This window comes from Pseudorasbora parva, chromosome 5, assembly GCF_024679245.1.
Source record: "Pseudorasbora parva isolate DD20220531a chromosome 5, ASM2467924v1, whole genome shotgun sequence".
Classification (NCBI taxonomy): domain Eukaryota; kingdom Metazoa; phylum Chordata; class Actinopteri; order Cypriniformes; family Gobionidae; genus Pseudorasbora; species Pseudorasbora parva.
The window spans coordinates 50,298,115-50,311,611 of NC_090176.1; the positions used below are offsets into that span (position 1 = coordinate 50,298,115).

Consider the following 13,497-nt stretch of genomic DNA (forward strand, 5'->3'; position numbering starts at 1 on the left):
CCCCCTCCCCCTGACTCGGGGTTGCCAGATTGGCTGCAGGATCAGCAGGAACGTTTGTAGATCTGCAGCTGTGGTAACTAGAGCAGATCTGGCATCCCTGATGCCGAAACGCTACTGACGTCGTGATTGGTCGATAGGTGGAGGGCGGAGCTTCAGGCCAAAACACAACATGACATCATCAACATCAGTTGAGGGCTGCAACAACAACTTTATAATGACAATATCCTGGCCGGACTACTGTTGTCAGTGATAGAAGTGTTTAAAATTTACATGATTTCTTAATGTCTAGTAAATGGTAAATGGACTGTATTTATATAGCGCTTTTAACAGACCCTATGGCCATCCAAAGCGCTTTACGTTTTTGCTTCACATTCACCCATTCATACACTGACGACGATGTCAGCCATGTAAGGCGCCATCCAGCTCGTCAGGAGCAGCTGGGGTTTTGTCTTGCTCAAGGACACCTCAACACTGGGTCAGGTGGAACCGGGGATCGAACCACCAACCTTTTGGTTTGTAGACAACCTACATGAACCTGATATGGCCCTCTAGTGACATATCAGGGCCATTTTATGATTAACTGAAATACATTTCTTACATACAGCTCCTTTAAATATTAATGTGACGTTTTTCAGTTCACAACAATTGGCAACAATGACGATTAAGGGTGCTTTCACACCTACCTTGTTTGGTCCGGATTTTCGGACTTTTCAGTTTGGTACGAACCAAAATTACAGGTGTGAAACCTCCCTCGGACCATGGTCCGGACCAAACAGACGAAATTTGGTCCGATGAAAAGAGGTAGTCTCGGTCCGGACCAAACAGAACAAAGGTTTGTATATATATATAGTCAAGCAGAGCACGCTGTTCACGTATATTTATATATATTTCTAATATCTGTGAGAAGTAGCCTGTATGCTGAGTTTCGGTTTATTTATGACACCGCTCCAGTTCATGTGCAACGCAAATGATCACTCCGTCACGGGATGTCTGCTATATTATTTATTTAAGCTTATTTATTAAATTCAGGCAAATGATGAAACATTTATTAACATTAAGATACAAAATACAAAGCTTTCTACAAAACAAATCTTAATGAAGTGGTCAAAATTATTTCTGACTCGATGTCTTTGACATATATTGCACATCTGTGCACGTTTCATAATCAATATAGCCTAGATGAAATTTAAAAATAACATTATAACATTTAAACATAACTATAAAATAAAATACATTGTTTGGCTAAAAAGCCTATCTTCTAGGAGCTCCTCTTTTCCTGTCGGCGCCGATCAAATGTTTGCACAACGAGGACGTTCATTTGGTGAATTTGCCTCGAGTATAGTTGGTGCTGCAGATAGTAATCCCATAATATTAAGAGTATTGGCACAATGCGTCTGTTCATTCATTCTTGTCAAAGTTAGCCGCTGAATTGACAACACACTGACGTCAGACGCACGTCCGCTAACAAACCAATCAATGTTAAGATGCAGCCCACATAGATGATGACGTCAGGACGCCAGTGCGAGTGTAAAGTTCTTTGGTGCGCTGACAACTGCAATGTGAAAGCAAACCAAAAAGAACCAAATGTCCAAACACGAACTTTGGTTCGGACCTTGGTGCGGACATTCAGGTGTGAAAACGCCCTAAATCTCAACACTCAACATTTGTGACCGAAAGTGTGTGGATGTTAATTGTGTTCCTCTTGTGTTCAGGCTCCTGTGGGGATGCGACACGCTGCTCGAGGCAGGAAGCCACAGAGGAAAGCGCTTTCTACAGATCTCAGTGTAGGTGACACTACAAGTTCGGTTAAACCAACAAAATGTGATGATTATTTTTATATTTAAAAAATGAGGGAAGAACACATCGCTAAACTCGGTTAATGTATTTATCTGAAAAAATTATCAGGCAATTTATAGTTGCAAAAAAATGCATATAAAACAAAAAGCTGACAGGAAAAGTTATCCATTGGTTCTCTTGTTTTTGCATGTGTTCATCATTTCTTTGTATGACAGTCTGGATTTAAAAAATGATGGCGGCAAAATTTGTCATGTTTCATTGCGTTATTATCACTAATAAAACAATCGACTACACAATATGAGTACAAAACACATTTTGAATAATATTTAAATAAAGGGTGATGTCAATTTTCCTAGGGTGAACATCACTTTTGGCCACTACTGTGTGTATGTGTGTGTGTATTAGGGGTTGCACCAACTAGTCGACCGTAATGCTCTGTCATGACGCTTTAAGCTTGACGTCAACTAGTCGCTGGCCTAAAGAGGGCGCTACAGGATAAACTATTTCCTGACACGCAGGCTCTGCTTTGAACAGTTAAAAATGACAAATAAATGCATCCTCCAAGAGCTCTCCACAAGACATGTTTGATTACCATCTGGATGCTCAAAGTTGATCGGGGAATGCAGCTTATTGTACCCGTAAGTTAATCATCGCGCTAAACTAATGCGTGCTACATTGCAACACATACACACACATAGCCTGATCACGCGCCTCACACAAAATCATTCAGTAGCAGAAATGTATCAACACTGTTCTGTGATTTATCAGAAAATATCTTGGAAACTGAAAAGTTCTAGCATATATTTCTTGATAACTAAAACTCACCGCTTCACTATTAGTAGAGAGACGCTGCCAGGTAGAATTAATTCACACACAATCACTCACTAATGCATTCATATACATGTAATCTTTATTGTGCTACTTTATCTGTATCTTATTCAGAACGAGCAGAAATCTGACAAAAGAACTGATACAGAAGCTGTTATGTAGGCAGTGGTGGAGGAAGTACTGAATCTCAGTACTTAAGTAAAAGTACAAGTAACCAGAAATATATTTACTTTGGTAAAAGTAGAAGTACTACAACGACAACCCTACTTAAGTAAAAAGTAAAAAGTACCTGATTTTAAATGTACTTTAAGTATTAAAAGTTAAAGTACTTGCATAAAAATGTATTCTCTTAATGTCTAATTCTAATAATTAAAAAGAAGAAAACAGTATGAGCGGTGGCGTTTTAATTGAGTTAGTTTTGGGTTCATGTAATTGTTCTTAGCATCTGTTGCCCAGTTTACATTCTGACTTACAATTCTGCTTATCTGCAAAGTTAAATGTCATTTTTCTGAAGCGACATTCTCATCAGCTGTGATGTATTTAAATCTTCATATTTATGATATTTTTACCTTTTATAAAGGACATTTTCCCCTAATCTTATTAAATATAGGCTTTGCTTCAGCTTTCCCTTTATATTCTTACATTTGATTAATAAATTAAATTAGAATAAGATACAATAGGGTTGTTACCAATCAAATTAAATAATTAACACTGAAAAATTACAATTGCACTCAATAATGCTATGAGATTGTTTTAACTAAACCGCCAGTAGATGGCGGCAGGTGAATCCTTATGAGAGAGTCATTGAGTCGATTCGTTCAAACGGCTGATTCGTTCATAAATGAGGCAGTCGTTTATGAATAGGGCATTGAATCTTTGATTCAGTAACGCGCTGTCGCTGTGCAATACGTTATGGTTCGGATGTGGAAATCTGATCTTGGAAATATTTTCGCTGCTGAAATAGAACAAAAGCAATAAAGCAATCAGTAAAATGTAAGTTACTTGACGTTATGTTAAGTAAAGACTTGATGTTAATTAATTGTTTATAGAACTTCTGTCGTGATGGTATTCAGGAAATCTACACTCGTTGGTCGTGTCATGTGATGTTTTTTTAACTGTTATAAAATATAAAAACTAAACATTTTGAATTGTTACTGCAGTATGTTACTGAGTTTCTTTGTGTGAGCGGGGCTGATTTGTTTCCATTTCTCCTCGAGAGGCTGCGCGAGCCTCAACAGCGCAACCGTCATTCATTAGCCTATAACGTACATTATATATTATTATCCCGGCAAACCTTAATCTCGAGCCCTGAAACTGATCAGAAAATGTAACGAAACCTTGTAGAAATGTAGTGGAGTAGAACGTATAATAATTGCTGCAAAATGTAACGAAGTAAAAGTAAAAAGTATGCACTATTGATTCTACTTAAGTAAAGTACAGATACGTAAAAAATGTACTTAAGTAAAGTAACGAAGTATTTGTACTTCGTTACATTCCACCACTGTATGTAGGACCAATAACCTTATGGGCAGCGCTGTGTCATATGCCAGGGGTTTTCAAACTGGACTCCAGGGACCCGCAGGGGTCCTCCAGAAGGTTTGTAAGGGGTCCCCAGAAAATTTCAGAGAATGAAGACAAAGCAAAAATGGATAAAGTCTACCAAATATTCGAATTGGTTCATGTCTCATGTTATATTGCAGACTGTTAACATAATCAAAACTTTGAAAACATGCAAAGAACGGGACCTTTAATAACACTTTTATCGGTTGGATGAAATATGCTAATTTTTTGAGATTTTAGGGTTTTCATGAGCTGTTTGCCAAAATCATCAGTATTAAAACACTAAAAGACCTGAAATATTTCAGTTGGTGTGCAATGAATCTAAAATATATGAAAGTTTAATTTTTTTCATTACATTATGAAAAATAATGAACTTAATCACAATATGCTAATTTTTTTAGAAGGACCTGTATATATTATATAAATATGTGTGTGAGACATAGCCCACCCTGTAGCCATTAAAATACTCTTTAAGTCAGAGTTACAAACTTCAGACTGGTGAAATTAAGCGATTCTCACACAGATTATGCAACAAAAAATAAAACACTGTAGTTGAAATAGATGATTATGAATCTGTCCTGTCCTACAGGTTTGCAGTTTGTTTGACACTGCTGAGATTGAAGTGTGTGTATTGAGTTTGTCAGTGTGTTTATTGACGGTGTGTGTGTGTGTGTGTCTCTTCCAGTGATAGGCCGTGTGTCGCGCAGCAGGAGCTTCAGTCGAGTGGATTCCTCTCGCCAAATCTCCCTCCTCCAGCGCTGACTCCGCCTCCGTCCTGCTCACGGCTCGCCCAATGACGCGCTCATCCTTCCACATGAGGGCGCTCCGACTGACTGACTGGTGTTTGAGCTCTAGCCAATCCGAACTGAGTGTTCTGCTCTCTTATTGGACGATTGACTGGAACATGAAAATGCAGCCGGAACTGTGTTCTTTTTTAATCTGCGTTTATTGGTTTGTTTGTTTGTTTTTTATTTGAATATTATAGTGTTAAGATGGATTTTTTTTTGTCCATCAGCGATTTGATTTTCAGTTCACTTTTGTGTTCGTTCTTCACCAGCCGTCGGCTCTTCGTGTGATGCGTTCACACACAGGTGTCGTGGCGTGCCTTCAGCGTCAAACACAACCTGCTTTCCTGTACATAATTTATGAAGTAGCTGTATAATTCAGTTCCTCTGGATTGTGGGAATAGACGCCAGTAAGAGCGACAGCATTTTTGTTTTTGTTTTTTTGGTTGTTGTTGTTGTTCACTTCCCTTGTTTTTAATTTAATAATTTTTAATGCGTTGAAACGGCTGTATTCACACGTCATGTCTGTTTTTTTGGGTCTTTTAATATATTCGTACTGGGGAAAATAAAAAGATTGCACATTTATACAAACTCAGCATATATATATATATATATATACAGAAAAATCTATTTTTTTCTTTCAAAAAATATGTGTGGAAGTCTAAATGTTTACTGACACAAGTCCATTTTTATTTCCGTCTGAGAACCAATAAATGTTTACACCAAACGATGTGCTTTATCAAACACTGCCGTGGTTTTTATACGTGCTCCGGCGTCGGCTCTCGTCATTTATCCCGCTTTATTTTTCAGTGGTTGGAGGCGTCGTCTTTATGAAGCACCAGCGCGTGGATCTCGGCCGATGGACGGCGTCGTTCATCTCAATTCTGCTTTTATTGGGTCATTTGTCTGCTACATTAACCTGCCGCTCACCTCATCTGTCCCACCGCCCCACAGTTCATCTCGAATCTTCTCTGTATTTCCCTCCTCCAATAACGTCAAAGCAATTTGGCAGAAGAAAAATCCCCCGCCTGCTGGTGTCCTTATTGAGCCGGAGGGAGCTGGAAGTGCTGGAATCCATAATGGATGGCTTTATCTTCATATGAACAACGCTCTCTTCTGTCCGGTAAGGGTGTGCCAATTGGCTCTGAGCCGGCGAGATTATTAACGTGTAATTAAATCAACATCTGGAGAGCTCCGCCGCGCAAGACACGGAGGATATAAAGGCTTTGAGCTTCTGTTTATTCAGCAGTAATTGATGTTTTTATCAGAAAGCCTCCAGTTTCTTCCCTCCATCCGGCCCTGTTCCTGTGAAAGTGCAATAATGCAGCGTTCTTATAGAAATACATTAAAGATTGTGCTTCATAAATACATGAAGAATAAACAACTGACCAGAATCAGATCCATTTTTACATACTGCTAATAATATAGATGAATATATGGATGTGTATAGATAGATAGATGGGTGGGTGGATGGATGGATATATAGATGGGATGATAAATGGATATAGATGGATGGATGGGTATATAGATGGGTGGATAAATGGATATAGATGGATGGATGAGTATATAGATGGGTGGATTTGTGGGTGGTTGGATGGATATATAGATGGGTGGATAAATGGATATAGATGGATGGATGGGTATATAGATGGGTGGATAAATGGATATAGATGGATGGGAGGGTATATAGATGGGTGGATTTGTGGGTGGATGGATGGGTGGATATACAGATATAGATTGATATATGGACGGATGGATAGATATGGATGGATGGATGATAGATGGATTGATGGATATATAGATGGGTGGATTTGTGGGTGGGTGGATGGATATGGATAAAGATTTATGGATGGATATGTAGATGGGTGGATATATGAATATATATATATATATAGAGAGAGAGAGAGAGAGAGACCAAAAGAAAGAGAAAGAGTGATGGATGATGGATTGATACTTTATTCATAGTATAGGGGCAAATTCAAGTTTCTAGTAGCAACAATTAAAACAAACAAAAACAAGACAAGCAGCCCAAAGTGATATTATGCCCGGCTTACAGGGATCAAACGCCTGAGGGAAAAACCTCAGGCAATATATAGTAAAGATTTTTATATTTTTATTTTTGTGCTCATATGTCTTGGCATTGAATTATAAAGAACTAGGTCACGCTGAGGGAGTGACAGCAAATTTGACATCTTTCTCCAGAACAACTAACAGAATCAATCTCTCAATATTTGTATTCCTCTTAGGAGTCAAACGGCCCTATAGGAGTCAAACGGCCCTATAGGAGTCAAACACCACTATAGGAGTCAAACAGCCCTATAGGAGTCAAACACCACTATAGGAGTCAAACAGCCCTAAAGGAGTCAAACTGCACTATAGGAGTCAAACACCACTATAGGAGTCAAACAGCCCTATAGGAGTCAAACAGCCCTATAGGAGTCAAACACCACTATAGGAGTCAAACAGCCCTATAGGAGTCAAACGGCCCTATAGGAGTCAAACGGCCCTATAGGAGTCAAACAGCCCTATAGGAGTCAAACGGCCCTATAGGAGTCAAACAGCCCTATAGGAGTCAAACGGCCCTATAGGAGTCAAACGGCCCTATAGGAGTCAAACAGCCCTATAGGAGTCAAACAGCCCTATAGGAGTCAAACAGCCCTATAGGAGTCAAACGGCCCTATAGGAGTCAAACAGCCCTATAGGAGTCAAACACCACTATAGGAGTCAAACAGCCCTATAGGAGTCAAACGGCCCTATAGGAGTCAAGCGGCCCTATAGGAGTCAAACGACACTATAGGAGTCAAACGACACTATAGGAGTCAAACACCACTGTAGGAGTCAAACAGCTCTATAGGAGTCAACCAGCGCTATAGGAATCAAACAGCCCTATATAGGTGTTAAACAGCACTATAGGAGTCAAACACCACAATAGAAGTCAAACACCACTATAGGAGTCAAACAGCCCTATAGGAATCAAACAGCCCTATATAGGAGTCAAACAGCCCTATAGGAGTCAAACGGCCCTATAGGAGTCAAACGGTACTATAGGAGTCAAACACCACTATAGGAGTCAAACGGGCCTATATAGGAGTCAAACACCACTATAGGAGTCAAAAAGCCCTATAGGAGTCAAACAGCCCTATAGAAGTCAAACGGCCCTATAGGAGTCAAACTGCACTATAGGAGTCAAGCGGCCCTATAGGAGTCAAACACCACTATAGGAGTCAAACAGCCCTAAAGGAGTCAAACTGCACTATAGGAGTCAAACACCACTATAGGAGTCAAACAGCCCTATAGGAGTCAAACAGCCCTATAGGAGTCAAACACCACTATAGGAGTCAAACGGTACTATAGGAGTCAAACACCACTATAGGAGTCAAACAGGCCTATATAGGAGTCAAACACCACTATAGGAGTCAAAAAGCCCTATAGGAGTCAAACAGCACTATAGGAGTCAAACGGGCCTATATAGGAGTCAAACACCACTATAGGAGTCAAAAAGCCCTATAGGAGTCAAACAGCCCTATAGAAGTCAAACGGCCCTATAGGAGTCAAACTGCACTATAGGAGTCAAGCGGCCCTATAGGAGTCAAACACCACTATAGGAGTCAAACAGCCCTAAAGGAGTCAAACTGCACTATAGGAGTCAAACACCACTATAGGAGTCAAACAGCCCTATAGGAGTCAAACAGCCCTATAGGAGTCAAACACCACAATAGGAGTCAAACAGCCCTATAGGAGTCAAACAGCCCTATAGGAGTCAAACAGCCCTATACGAGTCAAACACCACTATAGGAGTCAAACACCACTATAGGAGTCAAACGGCCCTATAGGAGTCAAACGGCCCTATAGGAGTCAAACGGCACTATAGGAGTCAAACAGCCCTATAGGAGTCAAAAGGCCCTATAGGAGTCAAAAGGCCCTATAGGAGTCAAACGGCCCTATAGGAGTCAAACACCACTATAGGAGTCAAACACCACTATAGGAGTCAAACAGCCCTAAAGGAGTCAAAAAGCCCTATAGGAGTCAAACACCACTATAGGAGTCAAACAGCCCTATAGGAGTCAAACAGCACTATAGGAGTCAAACACCACTATAGGAGTCAAACACCACTATAGGAGTCAAACACCACTATAGGAGTCAAACACCACTATAGGAGTCAAACACCACTATAGGAGTCAAACAGCCCTAAAGGAGTCAAAAAGCCCTATAGGAGTCAAACACCACTATAGGAGTCAAACAGCCCTATAGGAGTCAAACAGCACTATAGGAGTCAAACAGCCCTATAGGAGTCAAACACCACTATAGGAGTCAAACACCACTATAGGAGTCAAACGGCCCTATAGGAGTCAATCGGCCCTATAGGAGTCAAACACCACTATAGGAGTCAAACACCACTATAGGAGTCAAACAGCCCTATAGGAGTCAAACAGCACTATAGGAGTCAAACACCACTATAGAAGTCAAACGACACTATAGGAGTCAAACAGCCCTATAGGAGTCAAACACCACTATAGAAGTCAAACGACACTATAGGAGTCAAACAGCCCTATAGGAGTTAAACAGCACTATAGGAGTCAAACACCACTATAGGAGTCAAACAGCCCTATAGGAGTCAAACAGCGCTATAAGAATCAAACAGCCCTATAGGAGTCAAACACCACTATAGGAGTCGAACGACACTATAGGAGTCAAACACCACTATAGGAGTCAAACACCACTATAGGAGTCAAACACCACTATAGGAGTCAAACACCACTATAGGAGTCAAACGACACTATAGGAGTCAAACACCAATTGTCCAAAAATGACCATTGACGCCTTGCACAAGGCGGGCAAGACACAAAAGGTAATTGCAAAAGAGGGTAGCTGTTCACAGAGCTCTGTGTCCAAGCACATTAATAGAAAGGCGAAGGAAAGGAAAAGATGTGGTAGAAAAAAGTGTACAAGCAATAGGGATAACCGCACCCTGGAGAGGATTGTGAAACAAAACCCATTCAAAAATGTGGGTCAGATTCACAAAGAGTGGACTGCAGCTGGAGTCAGTGCTTCAAGAACCACTACGCACAGACGTATGCAAGACATGGGTTTCAGCTGTCGCATCACTTGTGTTAAGCCACTCTTGAACAACAGACAGCGTCAGAAGCATCTCGCCCGGGCTAAAGACAAAAAGGACTGGACAGTTGCTGAGTGGTCCAAAGTTATGTTCCATGATGAAAGTAAATTTTGCATTTCCTTTCGAAATCAGGGTCCCAGAGTCTGGAGGAAGAAAGGAGAGACACACAATCCACTTTGCTTGAGGTCCAGTGTAAAGTTTCCATAGTCAGTGATGGTTTGGGGTGCCATGGCATCTGCTGGTGTTGGTCCACTGTGTTTTCTGAGGTCCAAGGTCAAAACAGCCGTATACCAGGAAGTTTTACAGCACTTCATGCGTCCTGCTGCTGACCAACTTTATGGAGATGCAGATTTCATTTTCCGACAGGACCCACACACAGTGCCAAAGCAACCAGTAACTGGTTTAAGGGCCATGGTATCTCTTTTCTTAATTGGCCAGCAATCTCGCCTGACCTTAACCCCATAGAAAATCTATAAGGTATTGTGTAGAGGAAGATGTGATATGCCAGACCCAATAATGTAGAAGAGCTGAAGGCCACTATCAGAACAACCTGGGCTCTCATAACACCTGAGCGAGCCACAGATCGACTCCATCCCATGCCGCATCGCTGCAGTAATTCAGGCAAAGGAGACAACTAAGTATTGAGTCCTGTACATGCTCATACTTTTCATGTTCATACTTTTCAGTTGGCCAAGATTTCTAAAAAAAATCCTTTCTTTGCATTGGTCTTAAGTAATATTCTAATTTTCTGAGATACTGAATTTGGGATTTTCCTTAGTTGTCAGTTAATCATCAAAACTACAATAAATAAACATTTAAAAAATAGTCTGTGTGTAATGAATGAATATAATATACAAGTCTCCCTTTTTGAATGCAATTGGTGAAATAAATCACATTTTTGATGATATTCTGATTATATGGCCAGCTCCTGTATTTTTATAATAGTTACAGTAGTTTGACCTGACAGATCAGTTGTGGGCTTTCATAAAGTCATGGCATTAAATGTGGCATGCATTGCAATAAATGCCATCTCACTAATTTTGTCCTGTTTACCAATACAAATATCGTCATTTTGACCCACAGCTCTTTTTTTTTTTTTTTTTTTTTAAATATCTGAGTGAGATAAATTAACAATTATTATTTAACAACTGCAACTTAATTCACATTTGATTTGATTTGTGTTGTTAGGTGTCTTTCTCCAGCTCTCTTTAGGCTAGCTGTTCTAATGTTTCCTCTTTTTGTGTAATTTAGAGAAAAATATGCCCTTTTATTGTTTGAGGCACTTTTCAAAAGTTGCCAAATAAATGTTTAAAAATAGATAAATTTGTTGCTAGGTACTTTTTGAAAAAAAGGTTGCTAGGGTAGTCTGAAAAGTCCCTAAATCTAGCAATAAAATTGCTAAATTGGAAACAGTGAATGGGGGTGATTTGGGACACATCTCAGGTTTCATCAGGACACTAGTGAGTAGAGGAGTGTTGGTGTGCAGCGCCATCTTGTGTCGTTATCAGGCACGACAACTCCTCTACATCATAAAGGCACCATGACATACATTTTTATAAATGATTTCCATTTATATAAAATACTGCAATGTTCCGTCATATAGTAAGTTTTGATGTCATGGTGACTTCGAATACAACAGACAAACTGTAGCTAAGTAAATATTTTAGATTTTTTTCCATGTGTCTTTCTGAATTCAACATTATTTCAAAACAGCTTCACTAAAACAGGAAAATAACGGAATCAAATTAAATATGAAACGAATTCAAATTCTGCTGTAAAGCAGCTCTAAAACGATATCATTATTTAGATCAAAGTTCATTCATTATGATAAAATTATAAACTTTCATTTCGATGTATGCCCAGCAACAGATGTAGGCTAATTTTCATAACTTTAAAATTTCTGATCAGTTTAACGGTTTTTGTTTGGATAATATATATCGAATAAAAATGAATAATATAAATAAGAGGCTATATAAACTCTCAATTGTGAGAGAGATAATGTAGCAGTCACTGTTTATTTAGGATATTTAATGTTGTTTTTCTCATTTAAAATAAGAAAAGGTGATTTTATCTTTTTTTGAATGTGAAAAACGTCCAGCAGTCATGAATTATAGGCTACTTTTATGACTATTTTATATTATTAAACGTAAACCTTTATTTGACCGAAATAAATTTGTAGGAAAATATATTACATTTTACCTTGAGTAACGTTAGTAGCTATCTTCGAAATACTTTTTTTCCCGCCATGGAATAAAAATGAATAAATATTCTAAATTTACAAAGTGACTGCTACGTTTCAATTCAGATTGAGAGTTTATATCCCCTTATATATTAATATATAGATATTATTTTTTTATAAATCAATGTTTATTTCACGACTCCATGAGAAAATGCGAATGAATAATGGATGGCGCTATTTTAGAATTCTTCACGCGAGCATTTAGTTTTAATTTTCACGAAATCCATTTTTATGAACTGTTCCTCCTCACAGAAGAGCTGGACAAAGTCATCAAACTTTTAATGTTCTTCATTTGTGTTTGAGGAGAGAATATTTCCACACGGATTCCTGTGTCAGTGACTCTTCAGTGACGCTGTTGACGTGTTGCTATGGTGACGCGGGGCTCATATTCCCGCGTCGGCTGCTGAACCTGTTGAAGATCATCATTATCATCATCCTCAGAAATTATGGATCATTATGAGGTGATTCGGCGGGTCGGTCAAGGCGCGTTCGGGAGCGCGCTTCTGGTCAAACACCGACACGGTGGCGATGCGCTGCTCTACGTCATCAAAGAGATCAACTTGAGACAGGTGACATTTTTTACATTAAAAAAAAAAGTAATTTCATCATTTGTCTCTGTGTGTGCTGGAGATTTTCTGTAAAGCTGCTGCTTTGAAACATGTAACACGAAAAACGCAATAGATACAAATAAAGAATTTAATCTGATCATGACCTTGTTCAACATTTATGTTGTTATTTGTCAGATTTTTAGAGAAAAAGTTTGACTTTTGCTTTAACAAATACCTTTTTTACTCTTTAAAAGTACATGTAACGCAACACATGTAACGTACAGGTAACGTACCTTTTTACCCTTTTTAAGCAGATCTAAACTTAAAGGGATAGTTCACCCTAAAACCTTATTTACCCTCAAGTTGTTCCAAACCTGTATTAACTTCTTTCTTCTTCTTTTTACACTATGTAATGTTCTGTTATTTAGTAAAGCCAAGTATAAATTTCATCAAGTTAGTGTTTTTACGCATTTTTAGATTTATTCCACAATAATAAAGCCGTAACATTTTAAATAATATTTATTATATGTGAATTAATATTCAGCTTTTCTTTTTTAATAATTAACTTATTTTCAGCAGTCATCAAGCTTGTACACACTGGTCACCAGTATACAAGTAATGCGA

The 13,497-nt window shown here is 38.9% G+C and overlaps 2 protein-coding genes across 9 annotated transcripts in view; both read left to right on the forward strand.

The window, feature by feature from the left end:
* LOC137075732 (R3H domain-containing protein 1-like) overlaps positions 1-5,700 on the forward strand; it is a 101,968-nt gene extending 96,268 nt beyond the window's left edge. For all 7 annotated transcript variants that reach the window (XM_067444650.1, XM_067444651.1, XM_067444652.1 and 4 more), the window contains 2 exons: positions 1,713-1,784; positions 4,871-5,700. In XM_067444650.1, coding sequence (XP_067300751.1) covers positions 1,713-1,784; positions 4,871-4,873 — 75 coding nt within the window. In that variant the 3' untranslated portion in view covers positions 4,874-5,700. The remainder of the gene's footprint in view (positions 1-1,712; positions 1,785-4,870) is intronic.
* Positions 5,701-12,707: 7,007 nt separating this feature from the next.
* LOC137076200 (serine/threonine-protein kinase Nek5) overlaps positions 12,708-13,497 on the forward strand; it is a 37,302-nt gene continuing 36,512 nt past the window's right edge. For both annotated transcript variants that reach the window (XM_067445134.1, XM_067445135.1), the window contains exon 1: positions 12,708-12,894. In XM_067445134.1, the coding sequence (XP_067301235.1) occupies positions 12,772-12,894 (123 nt within the window). In that variant the 5' untranslated portion in view covers positions 12,708-12,771. The remainder of the gene's footprint in view (positions 12,895-13,497) is intronic.